General features: G+C 51.1%; 2 protein-coding genes and 1 long non-coding RNA gene across 3 annotated transcripts in view; 1 reads left to right on the top strand and 2 right to left on the bottom strand.

Annotated features, from left to right (window-relative positions):
• Positions 1-1674: 1674 nt before the first annotated feature.
• TMEM125 (transmembrane protein 125) lies at positions 1675-4909 on the bottom strand. The gene is made up of 3 exons (XM_082616396.1): positions 4793-4909; positions 3341-3490; positions 1675-3093 (listed from the first exon to the last, which is right to left on the bottom strand). Exon 3 carries the CDS (start codon positions 2984-2986, stop codon positions 2327-2329), a length of 660 nt encoding a protein of 219 aa, XP_082472522.1. The 5' UTR covers positions 2987-3093; positions 3341-3490; positions 4793-4909; the 3' UTR covers positions 1675-2326.
• On the top strand, positions 4452-23782 carry LOC309801516. Its single transcript, XR_014293606.1, has 3 exons — positions 4452-4561; positions 18528-18654; positions 23332-23782. It is a non-coding gene; the product is annotated as an uncharacterized lncRNA (long non-coding RNA).
• CFAP57 (cilia and flagella associated protein 57) overlaps positions 9991-23841 on the bottom strand; it is a gene marked incomplete at its 5' end in the record, with an annotated part of 75738 nt that continues 61887 nt past the window's right edge. Inside the window, 2 exons of the mRNA XM_082616393.1 lie at positions 9991-10239; positions 17014-17146. Of these exons, the coding sequence (XP_082472519.1) occupies positions 10025-10239; positions 17014-17146 (348 nt within the window). The 3' untranslated portion in view covers positions 9991-10024. The remainder of the gene's footprint in view (positions 10240-17013; positions 17147-23841) is intronic.

The following is a 23841-nucleotide window of genomic DNA, read 5'->3' as shown; positions in this document are numbered from 1 at the left end:
CCTGGGCCTCCACCCAGCTCCTACCATCCTTTTCATGTGGTAGTTGGGTGTGTACATGCCGACTTCCACTGCCCTTTGGAATAGGTCCACAGTGTCCTCTGTGGGCACTAACCATGCTCCTCATCTGGCATTCTTCCCAGGAGAGCCTGCCACGGGCCTGGCCTACAGTAGCTGCTCATCTAGACATTTTCCTGTGTAACTCTTCCCCCCTCCCAATTTTCTGTGTTTCCGTTTTCCTTTAGTTTCTTAAAAGAAATATCATGAAAGAGTCTAACCCTGTCTTAGCTGAAAAGAAACAGGATTTATCCCTGTTTAACAGGAGGAAGAGGCATTCCGTGGTCCTCTAATGGCCCAGAAATTGGGTGATTGATAGTGAGAGCTCCCTCTTGGGAGCCCGGGAAGAATGAGAGTTTCTGGGGAAGACAGTGCGGGGCCTCAGGAGGGAAAGATTCAGGGCCAACAGCGGACAATGGCCTGACTTCCCTACCCTTCCCAGTCATAGGTGGGTCTCACCAAGCCGAGTCCTTCATCCTCCCATCCACACCCTACTATGTGCCCAGGCCCGTGCCAGGACCCCCCGTGGTGGAGTCACGACAATGGTGCAGCGTGGCTGGCTCATGGGTGTGTTGAGGAGGGAGGGAGGCCTGTCGTGTTGGGGAGTCTGCACACTAGCCTGCAAAAGCAAGGCGGAACCTCGGCACCTGAGGTCTCTAACCTGGTTGCTGGATGGAGGGTGAGATGGGGACCTAGTTCAGGGTAGAGAGGAGAGGGGCTCACATTTGAATATGTGGAGTCTGAGGTGCACGGAGTTCCCGGTGCACCTGGACTTGCCCTATTCTCTCTGCTCACGTTTCTCCCTCCCAGGCCTGGCAACACCCTTTCCCTCATCCGTTGGCTTAGTGTTTTTTCTCCAGGAAACTGCCTCGATCTTGGCAAGTTGAAAGCAACTTTCTCCTGTCAGAGCCTCTGTAGCTCCACATTTAACACCTCTTAGGCAACATGTCTGTCTGGCTTCCCGGCCTCTCTTGGTGTCCCCCGTGGGGCTTCCTATAATCTTCATTTTGTGAAGCAGCAAGTGATGAAACAGTAACTGGCGCTCTTGGGCGTTCCTCCAGTGGACCTCTGTCCTTGTCACACAGGAAGTGCCCCTGCATCCAGAAAGGGAGAGCCCTTCCAGGGCTGACCCCAAGCAGGCAGGTACTCTCATGCCCAAGCAGGTGTCCAACACCGCTCTTGTGCCTGGAAACCCAGAGGCAGGTCAGCCGGTGCTGCAACTACACAGAACAGGATGTTCTGGTTTCAGAGGTGGGGTTAGGAGCTGCAGCCTCCAGAGAAACCAGGTGATAAAACCCCAATACTTCAGGCTTCATCTGGAACCAGCACATAAGCAAATGAGGACTCACCATCCTCCCTGCCCACAACACCTTCTCCCTGGGACCAGAGACGCACTACCTTCCTGAGGCTAAGCATCCCCTCATCCCGTCTCCCCTCAGTCTTCCTAGTACTTATGAGGAGAGACCACAGGTCTGGCTGAGGATACCTTCAAGGCACCTTAGGTCAGCCTGAGGTAGGCACGACGTGTTCCCTTTGGGAGGGGTGGCTGGGGGCAGGAGGGGAGGGGGAGGGGAGGGAAGGTCTCTTGGTGAGATGGTGAGATAAAGACAATACCACTAATAGCAGCCACCACTTTTATTGCACATCTGCCGTGTACCCGGTCCTTCTATACATAATGTCATTTGATCCTAACAGTTGATGACCGTGACCATGACGCTCAAGAAACCGGGGCTCAGAGCGGTTAAGCCACTTGCCCAAGGCCCCCAGCTGGTGAGTGGTAGAGGCGGGGACTGCAGCCCAGGCCTGTCGTGCCGGAGCCTGTGTTCTGTCCACTCTGTCACCATTCAGTCTCCTTGATAAAGGGGCTCACTTGTGCAGTCTCTGGGGCAGGCAGCCCTCTCCTGGGGAAATCCCTGACAGGTGTCACAGGGCGGAGTTGCCTTTGAGGGGTGTTAGGGATAGAGGTCAGGGATCTTCAGGGATCCCAGACCCTTCTCTGCCTAAAGCCCCTGGACACAGACAGGCAGACTGACGGTTCCACGAGCTCCAAGGAGAAGCAGTTCTCTCCGTGTGACGTGGGTGTGTGGGTGCAAGTCAGCCCCTCATCACAGTCACACAGTCCTTCAGAGGGCTGAGCAGTCCTGGGGACACCCATGCAGTCACTCTCCCCTTGGTGCGTGTGTGCACACGTGTTTGCACACACCCTCACTCGCGCCCGGGCACGGCTCTGTGGAGGCTGAGGCGGGTCGCGGGAACGAGGGCCCGGGCTCCGTCAGATGAGGCTGGCGACGCTGGATGTGGTCTCGTGACGCTGGCCAGCGGACAACCGTCCTGAGATGCTGAAGACGCTGCCATTCCCACTGTGGTCACTGTGGGCGGAGGGGGCGGCCGCACGGGTGGGGGGACAGTGTCCGCTCACGGCCACCTGATACAGCAGCAGGCCCAGAAGCAAGAGCGCACCTGAGGCAGCCAGGGTGATGCCCACGGACAGCATGGCGGCCAGCGGCCGGGCAGGGGCAGGGGCGGCGGCCAGCCCTGCCAGCGTCAGGCCGGTGACCAGCAGCACCAGGCCGCTGAGCAGCACCACCAGGGCGTCAGCCCCGCCACCGCTGCGGAGCAGGGCCACGTGGCGGGGCTGGCGGATGCAGTTCATGTCCTGCACGGCCGAGCTCATCAGCTGCTTAACCAGGACCAGCAGGGCCAGCAGGCAGAGCACTGTGCCCACCGCCAGACGCCACTCGCCCGAGCGGCTGTTGGTGGAGGACAGCAGGGCCACGCCACCCGCCCCACAGCCCGCCACGAGGCCCACAGCCACGGCGAAGCAGAGAGCTGAGCGCCGCGGCTGCTGGGACCACCACAGCTCCACCTGCTCTGCCAGCACATCCGGCGGCAGCCCCCGGCCCGGCGGGGCCCGAGCCTCTCCCTCAGACATGGCTGGTCCGGCACGAGTAAGGGCAGAGGGCCGCGTCAGGGGGCAGGGGTACGGATCATGGCCCGGAGCCCTGTTCCTCGCACGGTCCAGGGGATGGTCACCATCACCTGCAGCGGGGAGAATCACACTTGCTATCTCCCCGGCCCACCTGCCCCTTATGGTCTCTCCTGGGAGCCTTGGGGATGGTCCCTGGGAATCCTCCCATGTCCCCTGCAACCAACCCCCCCCCCCCGCCCAGGAAAACCTCCTCCCTAGCACTGCCCCCTCGGGAATGCCTCTCCAGAGATCTCAGGAGAGCGCCCTCCACCCAAAGCACCCTCAACCATCCAGGGAACCCCCTGCCCATTCCCTGACCTCTCTGGCTCTGGCTGTCTCAGTTGCCTGTCCCATCCCGGCTGGCCGAGGGAGCTGGTGCCACGGTGGACGATGGGACTGGATGGAGACCCAGAGATAAAGCCTCATTCAGGATCCGACTCACATGGCCTCAGCTGTCACCGCTGGCTCCTGGGGGGAGGGTTGTGGGGAGGGAGGGGGCTTATGACTTAACCCTTCTGCAACCAGCTGCCTGACCCTGAATCTTCTCTCTTTGGGCTGCGACTCCTTCTCCGCGAGTCAGGAGCTGACCCCCAGCACCCCATCCCACCTCACAGGCATGGCTGCTGGTTCCCAAATCCCTCTCTCTCTCAAACCCAGATCTCCCTCCCAAGCTCCAAGACCCATAGACGATTGTCACCTTGATGTCCCACAGGCACCTCTGATGCAACAGCTTCCAACCCAAGCTCCTCATCTTCCCGCAAACCCACTCCTCCTCTTGTGTCCCTCCCTTGTGCAGGTCACCTCTAAACATGTCTCCGTCCCACTCCCTGCCCTCATCCTCCTGCTTCTGTGCTTCAACCTCCCTCCCCCCAACTTCCTCACCGGTCTTCCTGCTTCCCCCACTCTTCTCCCTCTCACCGCACTCCCATGCCATCCTCCTCCACGATTTCTCTAAAGTGGTACAAAGGGAAGGAGGTCTTTGGACTGGACCCCCAGCTGCAGTCGCTGTCACCGTGGGTACGTGGACGAGGGACCTCGCAGTGGTTCCTCATTGAACACGTCCTCCAGAGGCCAGTCAACATGACTCCCACTGGGCAAAGTACAGCAGCCCGGCCCCTGCCCTCAGGGAGCCCCAGTTTATAGAAGGTGTGTTCCTGTGATGAGTGCTGGCTGTGGGTTAGTCAGAAGAGGGGCTTGGGGGAGGTCAGAGAAGCCCCTAGTAAGTTCACCTCTTGGAGCTCAGGACCCTTATCTGAAAAGTGAGGATGATAACTTTTATCTTGAGGGGTGGGGGCATTAAAATCTCCAGGTCAGAATTCCAGTGGGAATTCTAGGGCCTGCATAGATGCCCAGAGCATGCTTTCTGAATAAAAGAACACAACATTCTCTCCTCCCGTTTAGGATGGGACTCCTGCTTTATATATAGGACGCAGGTCCTGGATCATTCGGGACTATGACTTCATGGCTGTACATGGGTTACACCTCTGATGAGGCATCCGTCCTCCACAATCCCTCAGCAGGGGTTGCCCGGCACACGAGGTAGGAGGGGCAGCTGCAGGTGCCCCCAAGGGAGGTGGGGGAGGGGCCGAGGGAGGGGCCCTGGAATCAGTCCCAGCATTCCCCAGGGCTGTGACTTCACAGGGTCTGAAAGTGCTTGCACAGGTGTGCCGGGACCATGGGGCCAGGCTGGGGGTGGGGTGGAGGCTCTCAGGGGAAGAGTCAGTGGGAGACGGTGAATGGTGGGGGTAGGGGGGACCACGGGGCACTCACAAGAAGCCTGGAGGTGCTGGATCCGATCTGAGCCGGCAGGGAGGGCAGGTGGGGTGCTCCAGCTCTGTTTCCGGGGAGGCGCTTCACCTGCCTGACCTGCACCTGGGTGAGCTCAGGTGGGGGGTGGGGGCAGGGGGAGGAGGATCAACAGGTGTTTCCAAGGCAGGGCGTGAGCCGATTGGCTGACGTGGCGCTGTTCCTTCTGCTGGGCTGAGGCATTCCTGGGAAGGGAGGGGCTTCTGTCCCTTGCTGTTAGGGCAGGAACACAATTTCCAGACCCAGGCAGCAGTAGGAATGTTGTCCATCTGCCCCAGAGCCCAGGCCCGAACCCATCCCCCAGCTCCAACCCAGTTTAACTTTAGTTCCAGCCTTAAACCCAACCCCAGCCCTAGCTGCAGTTTCAAACCCTAACTAGAACTCCTAGCTCCAACCGAGGCCCCTACCCCACATCTCAGCCCCAACCCTGAATCTCAAATCCCAACCCTGACCCCCCAGCCCCATTTCTAAAGCCAATTCCAGTCCCAGCCCCAGATCCCAACCCCAAATCTGGCTTGAAACCTCAGCTCCAAATGCTGGAACTAGATCTTAGATGGCAGCCTCATCCTTGGCCCCAACCTTGACCCATATTCCTGAATACAGCCCCCAAATCCCGACTCCAAGCTCAAATCCTGCCTCAGCCCCAAACTCCAACACCAGCTGGCCCCCAAACCCAGCCCCAGTACCTCCATCCCTTGGCGCTTTCCCCTGGGCCGGAGCCCCACAGGCCCCTTGCCCATTCTCCTTCAAAGCCTCGAGGGCATGACCAAGGTAGGTTTGCCCCACGTTTTGGCCCCCCTGAGGAGGCAGGATTTGAGTGCACAGGGAGGAGGGGGTAAAGGCTTTTCAGGTGGGAAACAGGAGCTCCCTTGCTTAAAACACTTGCAGAATAAACACTTCGGGATAAATGCCATATTCCTTTACAAGGCTCACAGAACCCCTGCTATCCACCGCAGGCCAGTCATTTGCCCCTGGCCCCTGCCCTCCAGCCAGAATGCCTGTCTTTCAGTTATGTATGCTCTACATTGCTATGCCCTTCCGCTTGGCTTTTGAACTCAGAGTTCTCTCTCCCTGGGATATTTACCACGCCCCACCCCCAGCCTTGGTCTGGCTAACTCAGATTCTTCAACTGAGATGTCACCTCCTCCCTGAAGCCCTCCTTGACCTCTAGGCTGGTTCAGGTGCCTCTTTGGGGCACCTATGGCCCCCATGCTTCCCCCACAACTGCTCTTACTGCATGTGCTGTGATCGCCCTATTTATTCACCTGTCATCCCCCACTAGATGTGTGGTTCCCAGTGGGTGCAGGTTTAGTGCCTGTTTTGCTAACCCTTGTGACCTCAGCAGCCAGCACTGTGCCTGGCACATGGGAAGTATTCAGTAAACATGTGTTGAATGAATGAACGTGTGAACTGCCAGATGTGGGGCTGCGCAGGGAGCTTGTGAGAGGTAGCTGGAAAGGCAAGTTTGGCTCAGGTGGCACAGGGCCTTGAATGCCTTGGTGAGGCATTTGGACTCATCTGAGGTACTCATGGAGGGTTCCAAAGTATAATGAGGACATGGCCAGGGCTCTGCTTCTAACAGGTGAATCTGGCACCACACACTACACGATGGGCGGGGGGTGGGGCTAGTTGGAGGTGGTTGTCAGCTGGATTGAACCCCTTGTAATGCCTCCTGCTGTCTCTCCTTTTGGTGTGTATGAACTAGACAAGAAAAACAAAATCAAAGTTATCTTTCCATTATCAGCTCACAAAATAATTATGCTGGACCTATCCATGCTTCTCTTTGCTTTGCTCGGTGGAGATGATTGGGGGCCTGGTCATAACTCTAGAGCAGCACCGTCCAGTAGAAATATAATATGAGCCACATACGTAATTCAAAATGTAAAACCATCTAGTAATCATGTGAAAAAAGTAAAGAGAAACAGGTGAAATTAATACAGTGAAATTTTAATTTAAGCCCCAAATATTTTCATTTTAATACACAAGTGATTGAGCTCTTTCAGTCTTTTATTTCGTCTTGAGAATTCGCTGTGTATTTTATGCTTACAGTGCATCTCAGCTCAGACTAGCCACATGTCTAAAGCTCGCCATGTGTGGCTTGCAGATCCCTTGCTAGATGGTTCTTCCTCTCAAGGAAAGGTTAGGGCAGGCTGGATCTTGGGGACAAACATGTGGGTTTGCCACTTTGCAAAGCATTATAAAGGAGTTCCCTGCCCTGGGGCAAGCGGGGAAGAAGGGGCCTGGCAGGGCTCAGTGGCTGTGTATTCTTTTTGCCCCTCTGACATTTATTTTCCTCCTGGTCCCGAGGAGGGGCCGGTCCCAGCCAGACCCATCCATGGTCCAGGTGTCCTGAATAGAGCTGGGCAGGGGAAGTCATGAGATCCACGCCCCCCTGCCCTCCACTGGCTTCCCCTGGGGGTTTGAAGGGAATTTTTTTGGTGGAGGGAACAAAGCCTAAAAGCTTCCAGTTTAAACATTGATTGGGTGAGACTTTGTTCTCATTCTGGGTCTTATCGAATAACTTGGAGTTAAAGTGGACAGGCAGGCTCCTCACAGGGCTGTTGAACTCTGTCCCCAAAGCAGAGGCTGTTGAGGCAGCTCAGATGGGTGGTACTGAAGGCAGGGGGAGGAGGTGGCAGTGGGCAGAGAGCATGAGGTGTGGATTCTAACTGATCCCTTAGACCTGCGGTCCCCAGCCTTTGTGGCACCAGGGACTGCTTTCGTGGAAGACAATTTTTCCACGGATTGGGGGCTGGGGCGGGGGGATGGTTCTGGCGGTAATGCAAGCGATGGGGAGTGATGGGGAGCGATGGGGCCGATGGGGAGCGGTGGGGAGCGATGGGGAGCGGTGGGGAGCGGTGGGGAGCGGTGGGGAGCAGCAGATGAGGCTTCCCTTGCTCTCCCACTGCTCACCCCCTGCTGTGCGGCCAGTTCCTAACAGGCCTTGGATGTGGCCGGGGTGGGGGGGGGGGACCCCTGTGTTAGACGGTGGGAGGACCCAGGAGAAGGGAGAGGCCCTGTAACCCAGCGTCCCTGCTTCGGCCAAGTTCCCACCTCAGGCTATTCTCCACCCAGTAGCTAGAGTGATCCTGTTATAAGGTAGAGCAGGTAAAGTCACTGCTGTGCTTAAATTCCTCCAATGGCCTGTCTTACCCAGAGAAACAGCCAGAGTCCTCCCACAATCTCTAAGGCCTTCTCTGACTTCACCCCCCGCTGTCCCTCTTCTGCTTGTGCTAGCTCAGAGCCTTTGCACTGGCTGTTCCCTCTGCCTGGAGCCCTTTCCTCCCATGTGGCTCCCTCCCTCACTTTTCTTCAGGAAGGTGCTCAAATGTCACCGCCTCAGTGAGGCTTCCTTCCTGTGTCTAAAATCACAGCCTTCCCCCTACTTCCTACCTCTCTGCCCTTCGTTCTTTGATTTCCTTTATTCTCTCATGTTTCTCCTTAGCACTTGTCGCTGTCAAATATGCCATATATTCTTATCTGCCTGGAATATTGTCTGTCTACCGCCCTGGAAGATAAGCTTCACGAACGGAGTGATTTATGCATCCTAGCTCCTAGAACAGGCCTGGCATATAATAGGTGTTCAAGGAATGCTTGTGAATGAAAGCATGAACAGTGGAGAGAATATTGGTTTTGGAACTAGATTGACCTTGAAGGTCCCAGTCCCAGCTCTAGCTCTGCAACCTTAGAAAAATGGCTTAAACTCTGTGTGTCCCAGTCTATTCATCTGTAAAATGGAGACAATAATACTTAGTCTAAATAGTTGGGGGGGGCGATAAATAATATAATTCATCCAGCAAACATTTACTGTTTCCCTTCTCTGGACCAGGGATTGTGCAGGTGCTGGAGATGGTTGTGAGCAAAAGAGGTCCCATCCTTGCCACCCTGAAAGGCAGTTGGAGAATAAAGGGCTTAAAGCACAGGTGCAACACCAGGTCTTCAATGGCTCCAGGTCCCCTGCCCCCACCCCATGTTCCATGACTGACAGTTGCCCCAGACAGACATCTTTGGAATATCTGCTCCACTCACAATGACCAACTTCACTACAGGGATGAACCCCAGTAACCAGGATTCTATCCTGTGACCCACCCCTATGGGTACAGTTGATTGGATAGCGGTGAGCTCCAGATTCAAGCTAGGCCCCAAATATTCTCCTTAGGCAATTTAAAGTTAGACTAGAGACTCCATGTCAGCCTCAGGGCATCTACTCATGGGATGCTAAGGGTCCCCTTCTGCCAACTGTACTGGCAATGGGAGGCTGGTCTATAGAGAGGCAAGAATAAGAGAGGGAGAGGGGGTTCCAGCCATGTCCCAGGTCTTAGTTCAAGTCCTTCTCGAGGTCTGGTTGTATCTCAGCCCTGAGATTCCATGACGCACCAGGAGAGATCGGGGGCTTAATATTTGTTATTTGGGTATTAGAAGGGTGTCTGGCTTCTGCAGGTGGGAGAAGACAGGGACATCTGGGTTCTCAGTGCATAAAAAATCACCTCTCCTGGTATGTGTGGCTGGGCCACCCAGTATGGGGTCTAGAGGAAGAGGTGGCCCCCAGAAATGGAGGAGCAGGGCAGGGCCCTGCAGACTGAGGATGACAAGTCTGGAGAGGCTTGGAGGTAAGAGAAAGAAGGGCAGAGTTCTGCTTATAGTGCTGACACCAGGGTCTGCAGACAATGGAAGATGTGGGGGAACTCTACCAACTTTGCCATGTTCATGATTTTACCCTCACCTTCACACAGCTGTGAAAATTCTCAGAAAACCTCATTATGTTTCATAAGTAAGAAGAAAACGTAGGAGGCTTTTTCTGGTCCTGACGTGGCCGGCAGAGGAGAAGGCAGGTCAGAAGCGACAGACAGCCCTGCCCTTGAGGTCCAGAAAAGAGCGGGGAGGGGCATGGGATCTCTGCAGTGACAGGCAGCCCTGTGCCTGGACAGGGACTAGCAGTGGCGGCTTTGGATGAGCAGGAGCCCCCCGGGCCTCAGGGTCCCTCTTTCCCTTCCTCCCTCCCCAGCTCCTTGGCTAAGCAGAGAGTTGGACGTGATTGTGGGAGAACACCTTTATTCTGCTCATGTCCCAGGTTCCCCAGGGCAGGAGGGAGAGGCTGGTGTGGTCCGGGCTGCAGGGGCTGCAGCCCAGAGTCAGGCTGGGGACAGGAGCACCGTGCTTCTTCCGGCGTGGCTGGAGACGGCTCACCAGAGTGGGTCACTTGGTCTGCAGCTTTAACTCTTCTTCTGCCCCCAGGAGGGAAGGCAGCCGCCTCCCGGCAAAGGGGTGGAAGCCTGGGACCTGCTCTTGCTCTTGGATCTGGTCTCTGAGGCGCTGGATCTCCAGGCGCTGCATCTCAATGATTCTCCCAGTTTCTTCTTGCTCATTCAGTCTCATGGTGGGAGGCATGCCTGGCAAGTCTTTGCCGGACACTGTAGGGGACAGAGCAGGACTAGTGTGGACCTGTTACTGGGCTGCTGCAAAGCTTATCCTCCCTTCCCCCTCTAACCTCCACCCCCGCACACATTTATGGAGCACCTGCTATGGGGTGGACACTCCAACCCAGATGCCAGGGAGATGGAGATGAGCCATTTCACTGTCTAGCAGAGAAGGAGAAACGAAGAGACACGCTTTGGACTGATAAGGCAAATGCTAAACCTGACCTCAGCCCGGCCCCTCTCCCCAGACGGACTTTATGTCCATAGTCAGCAAACTCTCATTCCCCACAACAGCACTTAGGAACTTCAATCTTTGCTCCAACTCCTCTGCCCTACTTAGAAAAAAAATTGTGGTAAAATCTATATAACATTTACTAACTTAACCATTAAAAAAAATTTTATTTACTTATTTATTTATTTGGCCGCACGGGTCTTAGTTGCGGCACTCAGGATCTTCGTTGCTGCGTGTGGGATCTTTTAGTTGTGGCACGAGAACTCTTAGTTGCGGCATGTGGGATCTAGTTCCCTGACCAGGGATCGAACCTGGGCCCCCTGCATTGGGAGCGCAGAGTCTTAGCGACCGGACCACCAGGGAAGTCCCTTAACCATTTTTAAGTGTATGCTTTAGTAGCGTTAAGTACATTCACATTGTTGTGCAACTAATCTCCAGAACTCTTCTCATCTCGAAAAAGTCAAACCCCATCCCCATTAAACAGCTCCCCAATCCCCCCACCCCCGGCCCCTGGTAGCCATCATTCTGCATTCTGCCTTTATGAATTTGATGACTCTAGGTATCTCAGATAAGTGGAATCATACGGTATTTGTCCTTTTGTGTCTGGCTTAGCATAATGTCCTTAAGGCTCATCTATGTTGTATCATATGTCAGAATTTCCTTCCTTTTTAAGGTTGAATAATATTTCATTGCATATATAGACCACATTTTGTTTATCCATTCACCTATTGTTGGAAATTTGGGTTGCTTCCACCTTTTGGCTACTGTGAATAATGCTGCTATGAACGTGAGTGTACAAATACCCTCTTTGAGACCCTGCTTTCACTTCTTTTGGGTATAAACCCAGAAGTGCAATTTCTGGTTCATATGGTAACTCTATTATTAATTTTTTGAGGAAACACCTTACTGTTTTCCATAGTGGCTGTACTGTTTTACGTTCCAATCAGCAGTGCACCAGGGTTCCAATTTCTCCAGAGTCTTGCCAACACTTGTTACTTTCTGGGTTTTTTTGTTTGTTTTTGTTTTTTCCTTTTGGTTTCATTTATTTTGATAGTAGCCATCCTAATGAGTGTGACGCAGTATCTCATTGTGGCTTTGATTTCATTTCCCTAATTGTTAGTAATACTGAGCATTTTTCATGTGCTTGTTGGCCATCTGTGTATCTTCTTGGAGAAGTGTCTATAGTCCTTTGCCCATTTTAATTTTTATTATTTATTTGTTTTTTGCGGTACGCGGGTCTCTCACTGTTGTGGCCTCTCCCGTTGCGGAGCACAGGCTCCGGATGCGCAGGCTCAGCGACCATGGCTCACAGGCCCAGCCGCTCCGCGGCATGTGGGATCTTCCCGGACCGGGGCACGAACCCATATCCCCTGCATCGGCAGGCAGACTCTCAACCAGTGCGCCACCAGGGAAGCCCTTTTGCCCATTTTTAAATCGGGTTTGTTTGTTTGTTTGTTTTTGAGCTATAGGAGTTCTTTTTTTTTTTTTTTTTTTTTTTTTTTTTTGCTGTACGCGGGTCTCTCACTGTTGTGGCCTCTCCCGTTGCGGAGCACAGGCTCCGGACGCACAGGCTCAGCGGCCATGGCTCACGGGCCCAGCCGCTCCGCGGCATATGGGATCCTCCCAGACCGGGGCACGAACCCGTATCCCCTGCATCGGCAGGCGGACTCTCAACCACTGCGCCACCAGGGAGGCCCAAGCTATAGGAGTTCTTTATATATTCTGGACATTGACCCCTTATTAGCTGTATGATTCCTCTCATTCCATAGGTTGCCTTTTCACTCTGTTGATTGTGTTCTTTGATGCACAGAAGTTTTAAAATTTGACAGTCTAATTTATTATATATTTTCTTTTGTTGCCTGTGCTTTTGATATCATATCCAAGAAATTATTGCCAAATCCATTCTCTCCTCTGCTCTTAATGGATGACATTGCCACCCTCTTCACTGAGGAACTGTGTCTCCAACTCCCTCACCACAGTCAAGCTTCTCTCAGTGGAAGAGGGGTCTCTTTCCTATCTGCTGCCAACCCCTTCCCTGGAGGAAAAACTAGAAAAGAACAGATGATGGTGGCCAAGGAAGAGAGTATTTTAAAGAGGAAGTGGTCAGCAGTGGCCAGTGGCCATCCTTGCCTTGGCCTCTAATTGACCTGATGGGGCCAGCATTCAGAGTATACTCGACTTATCCCATCCTTCCCAGGAGAAGTCTGGATCCTTCTCTGTCTGCCTTTGCTCCTTGCCTCTTCTCCTTTACTGCAATTTCTAGACTCTTGATCTTTCTAGGCTCTTGATTTCTTCTCTTTTCTAGGTCTTGACCCTTCATCCTCCTTCTGCTACTGGTTGTCCCTGGTAACCATCTCCTCAGTCAAGCTGTGGCCTAGCCATGGAGCCCTGGGAAAAGTAGCACCCCTGGGAAGGTATAGCACACAAAAGCCTACCAGCCCATCCACCTACCAGCCCATCCACCTTCTTGGGCCTGCATCACTCGCCTCTGCCTAGTTTCTGTTTACCTCCCCACCTGCTTTTTTCATATACTTATTATAGGCATCTGTATATTTTCTTTGGAGAAATGTCTATTCAAGTCCTTTGCTTACTAAAAAAAATTTTTTTGTTGTTGTTGTAGTTAAGTTGTAGGAGTTCCTTATATATTCTGGATGTCAACCCTTTATCAGATATGTGATTTTCAAATATCTTCTCCCATACCATGGGTTGCCTTTTCATGCTTGTCGATAATGTTCTTTGATGCACAAAAGCTTTAAATTTGGATGTAGTCCAATTTATCTACTTTCTTTTTGTTGTCTGTACTTTTGATGTCATATCTAAGAAATCATTGCAAAATCTAATATAATGAAGTTTCCCCCTATATTTTCTTCTATGAGTTTTATAGTTTTAGCTCTTACGTTTAAGTCTAGTCCATTTTGAGTTAAATTTTGTATATGATGTAAGGTAAGGGTCCAACTTCATTCCTTTGCATGTGGATATATCCAGTTTTCCCAGCACCATTTGTTGAAAAGATTGTCCTTTCCTCATTGAATAGTCTTGACACCCACATTGAAAATCATTTGACCATATATATGAGTGTTTATTTCTGGGCTCTGTATTCTATTCCATTGGTCTATATGTCTATATTTATGCCAGTACCATACTGTTTTGATTACTATAGCTTTGCTGTAAATTTTGAAATAGAAAGTGTGAGGCTTCCAACTTTGTTCTTTTTCAAGAGTTTTGGCTATTTGGGGTACCTTGAAACTCCCAATGAATTTTAGAATGGATGTTCTATTTCTGCAAAAAAATGTCATTGGGATTTTGATAGGGATTACATTGGAATGTGTCGATCACTTTGGATAGTATTGACATTTTAATAAATCTTCCAGTCCATGAACAAAAGATGTCTTTCCATTTGCTGGTGTATTCTTCAATTTCTTTCAGTGTTTTTTTTGTAGTTTTCAGTGTACAGGTAGTCCTTCACCTCCTTGGTAAGTTTATTCCTAAGTATTTTATTCTCTCTTTTTTTTTTTTTTGCGGTATGTGGGCCTCTCAATGTTGTGGCCTCTACTGCTGCAGAGCACAGGCCCCGGATGCGCAGCCTCAGCGGCCATGGCCCATTGGCCCAGCCGCTCCGTGGCACGTGGGATCCTCCTGGACTGGGGCACGAACCCATGTCCCCTGCATCGGCAGGCGGACTCCCAACCACTGCGCCACAGGGAAGCCCTATTTTATTCTCTTTGATGCTATTGTAAGTTAAATTGTTTTCTTAATTTCCTTTTCAAATTATTCATTGTTAGTGTATAAAAATGCAACTGATTTTTGTGTGCTGACTTTATATCCCACAATTAGGAGTTTTTTCTTTGCACTCTGATATTCTAGAATTTTATGATGATGGACCTGATGGTTCTATTTTTAACCACTATATTGGGTACTAGGTAGATCTAACAGCTTCTTAAAGACTTTCCCTCTTGCTTTCAGCCACACCTTCACCCCCACTTCCAGAGATAGCTGCTTCTGCTAATTCCTGAGCCTTTCAGGGGTTCATCAGGTTTCTTCTAGGTTCCCCACTCCTGGCTTAGGATTCAGGTTTCTCAGGTCTATGAAGTCAGTAACCACTCACCTATCCATTTTCCAGCTTTCAAAATTGTACGTCTCTTGTTTCCTTTGGTTTATTTATGCCATTTTAGTAGGTTTTCAATTAGCCACCTTTAATTAGACGTTCTAATAATATGGTTTTAATAACTGAAAACCAAGCAGGTGTGTCTATTAGGCCTGTTGGTTAATTGTTGTGTGAATGACAATATAAATGCTGCTAAAACTAAAATTGTGGTTGGGGATGATAACCTCTCCTGTTCAGATAAAGAATTCTTCAAAACTAACTGAACTGGTCAATTTTAAACAACATAGGAATGTATATTTTGAGCTAACTTGTTTTGGAGGCCCCATGTTCAGAACCAGAAGCCAGACTTAGGTTCTTCATGATCAAGACAGACAATTGGTAATACCTGTCTTCAGCCATTACCGATGAAACCTCCCTTGAGTAAGGCTCTATGACACAAGTGGCATGATGTTTGGTTTGCTTTAGAATAACCTACTATGGGCGTGGGAGGGAATAACTGGGGCGGGGGGGTGGGGCGTGGCGATAGTGATGAAGCAAGAGCGACAGTTGTTCAAGTCAGGGAATGAATTCATGGGGATTCATTAGAATTTCTCTCAATTTTTGTCTATGTCTGATAGTTTCCATCATAGTAATAAGAAGAACCTGGCTATATCATACAGCATCCTGAGGAGGTCTCAACTGGTTATTTGCTAGGCTGCTGGGGCATATTTGAAATATTTTTTTAAAAAAGAAGTTTTGTGATTGTTCACAGACACATCTATGCTTCACCTCCAACTGAAGATGGTTTCACCTCCAAGAAGTCAAGTTCTGTCTTTTTTTTTTAACAGATTGATTAATTAAATTAAATTAATTAATTTATTTGGCTGTGCCACGTGTCTTGTGGGATCTTAGTTCCCCGACCAGGGATTGAACCCTGGCCCTCGGCAGTGAAAGCGCAGAGTCCTAACCACTGGGTCGCCAGGGAATTCCCAAGTTCTCAGTCTTTTTAACACATGCTGTGCTTTTATGTCAGTTCTTCAGAGGTAATATTGTTCTTCGGGTACTACTCACAGAGTTTACCCTCTTAACTTCAACTCTAATGACAATAGCGTATGAGACAACAATTATATATATATATATATATATATATATATATATATATCTATAATTTGTAACAGTTCAAGACTCACAAACAGTTTTGAAAATAGTGCAGAGAATTCCTGTGTATCCTTCAACTACCCTCCGCCAATGATAATACCTTGCATAACCATAGTACCTGAGGTGGCTAATATTTGAACGACCCAGTCCACAGCTGTGGAATGTTTCAGTTCATTAGGGTTTCTAAGCTTTATTCCTGAAGGTAAACCACCAGAAAACAATATACTTGAACTATGTTGGCTTAATTTTCCACAGTAATACCTTATACTCTTGTTTTTTATTGACTGTCCAGATAAGAAATAGACACCTGAAGAATGTTTTTTTATTGTCTGAAAACCTACCATTTAAGACTGTCAATTACGTTGTTCAATATCCCTTTTTGTTTTTAGTTTTTGCGGTACGTGGGCCTCTCACTGCTGTGGCCTCTCCCATTGCGGAGCACAGGCTCCGGACGCGCAGGCCCAGCAGCCATGGCTCACGGGCCCAGCCGCTCCACGGCATGTGGGATCCTCCCGGACCGGGGCACGAACCCGCGTCCCCTGCACCGGCAGGCGGACTCCCAACCACTGAGCCACCAGGGAAGCCCCCAATATCCCTTTTGTAAGGCTCAATGTATTTAGTTTCTCACAGAACTTAGTACCAGGGAAATGTTTGTTCCTCCAGAAAAAAACTTCCTTTCCCCCTATGAGAGCTATGTAAACCATCATATTTTTTCCCTTTTTGTCTTGGCTATCAGAAGTTCAGAGGAATTTTATAACTGCAATAACTAACTCATTTAATATTTTTAATGTAATTCTTTCCCCTCTCCCTTTAAATTGTTTCTGGTCCTTATTTTTGCCTTTATTTTCATCGTACAGGTCCACAATCCTTGATCCACAATTGTAAAATGCAAAAAGCTTTAAAAATGGAAAGCATTTTTAAATTCATGAAGTTTAGTGTGAATATTCATATGTTTCACTACAGAAATACTAATGTGTTTGATTTCAGGGCACTGCCCCAGACAGTATATATAGTATGTTCTTCCTAAGATCTGAAAGATTCTGAATTCTGAAACCTTTGCTAACTCCAAGAATTCTGGATTTGCGAGTGTTTGAATGTGGTAGGGTCCTCACAAATCCTTTGAAGAGCAGGCGCGTGGCATGCAGAGGTGCCCAGGAGGCCATGGGGTGGATGTGAGCTGATACAGGAAGAAACTCAGGAAAGGCAGCTTTGAAAGCCAAAAGGAGACCTGCTCGTGGCTGCAATTGGTCCCTGGATCCCAGTGCCTACCTTTCTTGACCACTGGTGACATTACCTGTCTCTGGAACGTCTTGGGGTTGAATTTTCTTGGTCAGTTTCAGGGCTGCTTCAAGGTCATAGACTTGGGAGCGGGTGAACTTCAGCTCTCTGCGGAGCTCATTAATCTCCTTGATCAGGGAGACATTTTCCTATAGAGAAGAAGGAGGAGAGAGTGAGTGTAGATGGATAAGTGGTCAGTGGGCACAGGACCTGCTCTGGCCTGGCGCTAAGGGTGTGGGGAAGAGTCAGGGTTGGTCCTGGACCCAGATTATGTCTCTGGTGCCTCTACTGTGGCATGAGTCTTTATCCTGGCTCATGGATCAGCCTCTTGAGGTACCAGCTGACTTACCTTCAGGTGGACTCTGGCAAAGTTAGCTACAGGCAGTGTGCACCATTCCCATCCATCCAGGCTCTTCCCATCCGTAGCAACAATGCTTTTCTAAGCACTTTTCATGAAGTTAATGCACTGAAGTTTCATAATAACCTTATGCATAGATTCTATTACAACCACAGTTTTAAAGTAGCACAGAGAGGTGATGTAACTTACCCAAATTACATAGATAGCAAGTGGCAGAGCCAGGATTCTGACCCAGTCTGGCTCCAGAGCTCTGAGCTCTTAAGTACTGTGCTACACTTTGTTTTTTTTCCATTCATTTGTTGAACCTACATTTATGTGGTATCTGCTGCATCCCCTGGATGCAGACAGAAATAAGACATGGTTTCTGCTCTCAGCAGCATACATTACTGAGGAATAAAGAAAAGTAAAAGTAAATGGATAATTAACATTTGCTACATCCACTGGAAGTTCACTTCTCTCGTTAGTGTTTGATAAACATCCATCCATCCAATATTTTTTGAGCACTTATTATGTGCCAGGCACTGTGCTGATCCTGAGGTGTATATACAGAGAAAGTAAGACTTGGCCTCTGTTCTTGAGGAGTTTAGGGTTTAGTGAGGGGTCTGGGCACACTTTAGTGAGGTGGCCACCTGGCTGGGATGGAGGAGTGGGACACAGAGGAAAGGCACTTGGCTCTGCCTGAATGACCAGGGTGGATTCCTAGGAACTGACCCCTGGGCTGAGGCTTGACAGAGTTACCAAGGAGAGGGTAAAGGGGGTCCCAGGTAACTGGAATGGCAGGAGAAAGGCACAGAATGACACAGCAGGTGTGTGGGGTGACCTGCAGCAGTTCTGTGTCACGGGAATACGAGGTGAGAGGAGTAGAGAGGCGTGCAGGCCAGAGCCCGCTGCAGGCCAGGTGGAGGGGCTCTGCGCTCTGGGACCAAGCAGTCTCTTCTCTCTTGCCTTGCCTTCCTTTTCACACTCAGCACAGGAGCCCCAAGGGAGGCTCCATGGAGGCGTCCCTCTCACCATGGACCACTCTTCTCTTGGAGCCCATGGCCTCAGTACTCAGCACGTCCTCCACAGCACCTCTCATAGGACTATGCACGAATCGCCTGAGGATCCTGTTAAATGTGGCTTCTGACTCAGCAGGCCTGGAGCTGCTCCTGAGATTCTGCATTTCTAACCAGGTCCCAGGAGATGTGAAGCCCTCGAGGGTCTGAGTACCAACAAAGGCAAACACTGACCAAATCTACATAAGGCGAACATGTGCCAGAAACAAACTGTGCTTCCCCTTGGGACACTGTCTCTGGAGTGGTGAGTATGGAGTCTGAGCGCAGAGGACAGCGTGATCCCAAGCACTGCTGTCAGCGAGCAGGACAAGCCTTCTCTGTTATGGGGATGTGAACTGCAGACACCCCGATAGTCCTTCCCTCCGGAGCCTTTTTAATTAGGCAGATCAGATCTACCTTCAGATTTTTGGTATTTCACTTAATTTCACTCTTCCTCTTTAAAAAAAAATGTTCTCCGGATGAAATGCCCAATTATTACCAGTCCCACATTGGATGAAATGCCCAATTATTACCAGTCCCTCATTCTCAGGCTCGGCTTTGTGCCTGTTTTTCTATAAAGTCAGCAGGTTTTCTCCTTCTGATTTTTTACCCTTTTAACCAGCACAGGCCTTGGTGATGGGTAGCCCATATTTTCTTTCCAGATGCTCTGTTTCCTCCCCCTGGAATTTCTCCATGCTGACTTTATATCATGACATAATCACTTAAATACGTATTTATTGGATTCTAAGACCTTGGACTCTGCCTGGCCTGTAAGAGGTGCTCAATAAATATTTGTGAAGGGATTAAGCAAATGAATAACGAGCACAGTGGATACCAAGTTGAATAAGATGAATCTTGTAAACCAGCAAATTACACACCAGGGGGTAAATGTTGAGCAGTTGAGACCAGACAGAAGGGAGTCTTAGGAGAGCCACAGGGAACTTCCGGGCACACCAGCCCACTCAGGGGCTCTCTCCACTCCTCCTCTTAGCTGGCATCACTTAGCTTCACTTCCCCTGCTTCATTCAATAAAATAATAGTAATCAGAATAAAGATTAGAGACTGAAAGTGCCATTTCCCCAGTTCTCTCCAGAAACATTTTTAGGTACTTCTTCCTGGTCAACCTCCATTCATTTTGTCACTCAATCCTGTCGACTTTGTGTCTGAACTGAATCTCATGTTCATTCATAACCAGCTCTCAGCATCTTTCACCTCTACTACTGTAATGGCCCCATGTGGAGCCCCTGCCATTCTCTCCACCCTGACAACCCTGTCGCCATGATTGGGACTTCAGGTTCCTGGTACCTTTTTTTTTTTTTTGCGGTATGCGGGCCTCTCACTGTTGTGGCCTCTCCCGTTGTGGAGCACAGGCTCCGGACGCACAGGCTCAGCGGCCATGGCTCACGGGCCCAGCCGCTCCACGGCATGCGGGATCTTCCCGGACCGGGGCACGAACCCGTGTCCCCTGCACCGGCAGGCAGACTCTCAACCACTGCGCCACCAGGGAAGCCCTCCTGGTACCTTTTGATATGCATGTTTCTGATGCCACTGCCATCCCTGGACACCTCCATGAGGCTGGTCACCTAAGACAGGTCTCCAGAACACGACTCAGGCCTCACTAGAGTTGATTGAGGCCCAGGACTCAATGCAGCCCGATTCCTCTGCTCCGTTGGTTCATTCATAAAAACAGAAAGCCTATTAGGTGCTTATTGTGCCAGACGTGGGAGGCCCAGCTTGGATCCAGTGCAGAGAGATGCCCCGCAGGGTGGGTCAGGGGTGTGAGGAAGCCTCCCTGTGGAGCCTGGGGGAGAGGCGGTGCAAGGAAGAGTGTTTCAGGCTCCGAGCCAGAGGGAGCAAGCAGGGTCTGAGCCGCCAAATGCTTGACGACAATGATAATAACAAGATAACAACTCCAAGGGAGGACTGGATTCCTGCACTGTGTCAGACCCTTTGCATCCCTACAACCACCTCAGGAGGAAGGTCTTATGGGATACAGCTGCATATGAGGAAGGAGGCCGTGCAGGGGTGGCAGAGCTGGGATTCGAATCTGGCGGCGTCGGCCCCCGGGTGCCTTGATGCTTCTGATTGCTGCCTCCCAGACTCCACTCTCACCTCTGCTGTACGTCACCTCCGTCAACACCTCACATCGTATGGAGGCCGAGGGAGACCCTGAAGAGTACAAGTGGGGCTGCCTTAAGAGGGCTTTCTGGGTGGTCCGTGTTCTGAGGAGTCCAGAGGCCACACTGAGGTCAAGTGTAAGTGCCTTGGGTAGTTTTGTGAAGTCAAAACGGGAATGCAGGGGCTTCCCTGGTGGCGCAGTGGTTGAGAGTCTGCCTGCCGGTGCAGGGGACGTGGGTTTGTGCCCCGGTCCGGGAGGATCCCACATGCCGCGGAGCGGCTGGGCCCGTGAGCCATGGCCGCTGAGCCTGCGCGTCCGGAGCCTGTGCTCCGCAACGGGAGAGGCCACAACAGCGAGAGGCCCGCGTACCGCAAACACAACAACAACAACGAAACAAAACAAAAACGTGAATGCAGCAGGTTTTCTGTTCTTGATCCCCCCTTGGTCAGGACGGCCTGCAAAGGCCCCTCTGATCCTCCAGACCCCCAGCCAGCTCCTCTGCAGGGAAGATCTGACCTGGGTCCATCGAGTGCCAGGACTTGGGGCATGTGAGAGAGGCTGGCTCGGGGATACGAAGGTCTGTTTCTATAGAAAGGCTTCTGAACAAAGAGGCTACGCCAAGCTGTCCAGGACTGTCTTTGGTTGAGGGCAAGGCCAGAGAGCCTCACAAGGGAACCGACTGACAGAACTTCAGACTCCGAGGGAGAAGGGCGCAGAAAGGAAATGCCTAGAGCACCCCCTGCTGGCCTCCCTTGAGTTGACACCTTTAAGAACACAGCAGGGTCTGGTTAGCGTGGGAAAAGCAGGCAACGGATTTATTCCGATAACTTGGGAGCCCCACTCAATGGCGTCTTTCCGGAGCCCACAGTTAGTGGGATCGCCACCTGCCTAACTGCACAAATGAACCATTTCTCCGCTCCTCTTTCAGCCTTCCTCTCACATCTAACCACCCACTTCTATTCATCACCTCTACTCTGAAACATCTTCTGACATCACAACTTCCCCTCCCAAGGCCTGTCATCTCCCTTTAACATGGGAGTCATCTTTGAAAGGGTTTTCCTGCCACTTGTCTTTCCCCACTGGTCTTTCGCCCCTTCCCACTGAAGTAACCTTTCCAGAACAGATAACACCCCTACCTACTTAAGAAACCTTAGGGGGCACCAGCTTATAAAATAAACTTCATGCTTCTTGTGTGACACGGAAAGCCCTTTCAACGTGACCCTAAGCTACCTACCGTTCCAAAGGGCCCTTCCTCCCTGCCCCCATGCTCTGCAATAAAGTTACGTCGGGGGATTTCTGGATCCCCAAACACCCCACAGGCCTCTCTCTTCTCTGTTCTCAGGTTGTGTCCTCAGCCTGGAAGGCTCTTCCCCCATTGCTCCCTGACCCCCTCTACTCACCCTTCAAGACCCAGCTCAAATGCCATGCCCCTAGCTGAAGCCCTCCTCTCTGGTGAGCTTACCACCCTGGATGCGCTGCACGGAGCAGTGCTTATCTGTGTCTGGCTCAGCTTCCCTAGATGAGCTCCCTGAGAGTAGGCAAGCCATCACATTAATCTGGGAATCCTCCACGGCAAGCTCACAGCTTGGCGTGTAAGAAGCCCACAAAATACGTGTCCTGAATGAATAAAGCACGTGTCCTAGATGTTTGTATTCCATTGCAACTCTTATTTTAGTATCGGCAATCATGCTGGAGAATGAATGAGGAGGCCCCGTGCTCCTATCTGAACATATAAATGAGACAGTGACCTCATTTTCTGTGTTTTCTAACAAGTTCTCTCAGATGCCATATCTGCCCCAGCCTTCCTCAGCCTTTTGAGACTTAAGTGTCAGGGCCTTGGTACCTGCAGATGCAGCTCCTTACAAATGCATACCAAAGCAATGGGCACCCCGGGCCACCAGCTGGGGGGGGGGCCTGGGATCAGCTGTACTGTCCCGTCTTCCATGCCTCAAGCCCATGGGCACTCCCAGTCTGTGCTGTGATGGCCTTCCAGGCTCTCCTACTAGATTTTGCCTTGGTTCTTGAGTAAGTCTTTTGCTCGGAGGAAGGGAAGGGAAATAGCATTTTTGGAGCACCTGTTCTGTACAGGGCCAGTGGCCAATGCTTGACATTAGTTAGCTCACTCAATCCTTGCAGTAACTGGTTGAGGTTGGTGTTTCCTTCCTCTCTTACAGATAGGAAGGTGGCTCCTGGAGAAGTTCAGGACCCACCCCACTCCCCCAGCAAGAGTGGCCAGCAGGAGGGTAAACTGGGTCTGTACAAAGACAGGGCTGTGCTCTTTTCTCCAGGCCCGCCACCTTGCTTGGCCCTTAAGACCAAAGAAGGAAACAATTTTTATCATCCAGAACAGTAGTTTTGAAAGTTTTTCTTTTTTTAAGTCTTCCAAACAAAATCTTACACAGAGCCCACTGCAATAAGCAAGGAGTCTCCCTGGTTGAGCAGGTGCTGGGAACCCAGAGCCCTGCATCCTGACCCCCCTCTGGCCCCCTGCAGTTGTCTGTGGCACTTCTGTGCATCCACAGGGCTCCGCAGCACACAGGTTTACAATGCTGCTTGAGCAAACACTCTCCGGGGTTCTCCCTGTTGATGGCTCCCTCTGCCAGCCACCAGGGAGTGGTAGTATTGGGCAGAAGCCCTGCTTGGGTCGCCTCTGCTCCCCCTACCCCAACTCTCACCCTGGCCCAGCAGTAGTGGGCATGTGGCCCCTGGGGAATGGGGGAGCAAAAGAGGCCCTTCTGCCTGTCCTGAGCAGCCTCATGCTGATGCTTACACCCTCACCTAGGCTGTGGTCTTTACTCTCTTTCCTTTTCCTTCTTCTCCTAGGATTGACGTTTGCTTTGGGTGTCTGGTTGGCATGGAGAGAGGGACCCAGCCCTTGGAGGACCCCTCAGGCCTGTGCTCTGGTGGCAAGTCACAGATGAGAGCTCAGCAATGTCACCAGTTGACAACCACTCCTGTAGTCTCCCTGGTCCCCCTGCCCCGCAGGCTGCACTGCAGTGCCCCGGGGGACTCTCCATGCTTGGGAGCACTCGAGACCCTTAGCAATGGCTCTGTGTATCGGCTGCTGGTGCCTAAGGGTCCCACCAATCGAATCTACTCCTATCTCTGGGCCTCTGACTGCTTTCATGGCTCAGGAGCTGGGCAGTGGGCTGCTTGATGGTGTGGGCTGCTTTTAAGCAGGGGCTGGTTGTAAGGTGGCATGAGACCTGCCGTGCCTGGGGCTGGCCTGAATTGCAGTGTGCTCTGCCCAGCAGAGCTGAGTGTTCGGAACTGATTTGTTTCAATCCAACTGCAGCCCATCCCCATTCCAGCATTTTAATTACAGCATTAAAG

The sequence above is a fragment of the Mesoplodon mirus genome, assembly GCF_964341445.2.
Source record: "Mesoplodon mirus genome assembly, chromosome: 3".
Lineage (NCBI taxonomy): Eukaryota > Metazoa > Chordata > Mammalia > Artiodactyla > Ziphiidae > Mesoplodon > Mesoplodon mirus.
Note: the sequence above shows the minus strand (reverse complement) of the source record. Positions and strands in the feature narration are given on the sequence as shown.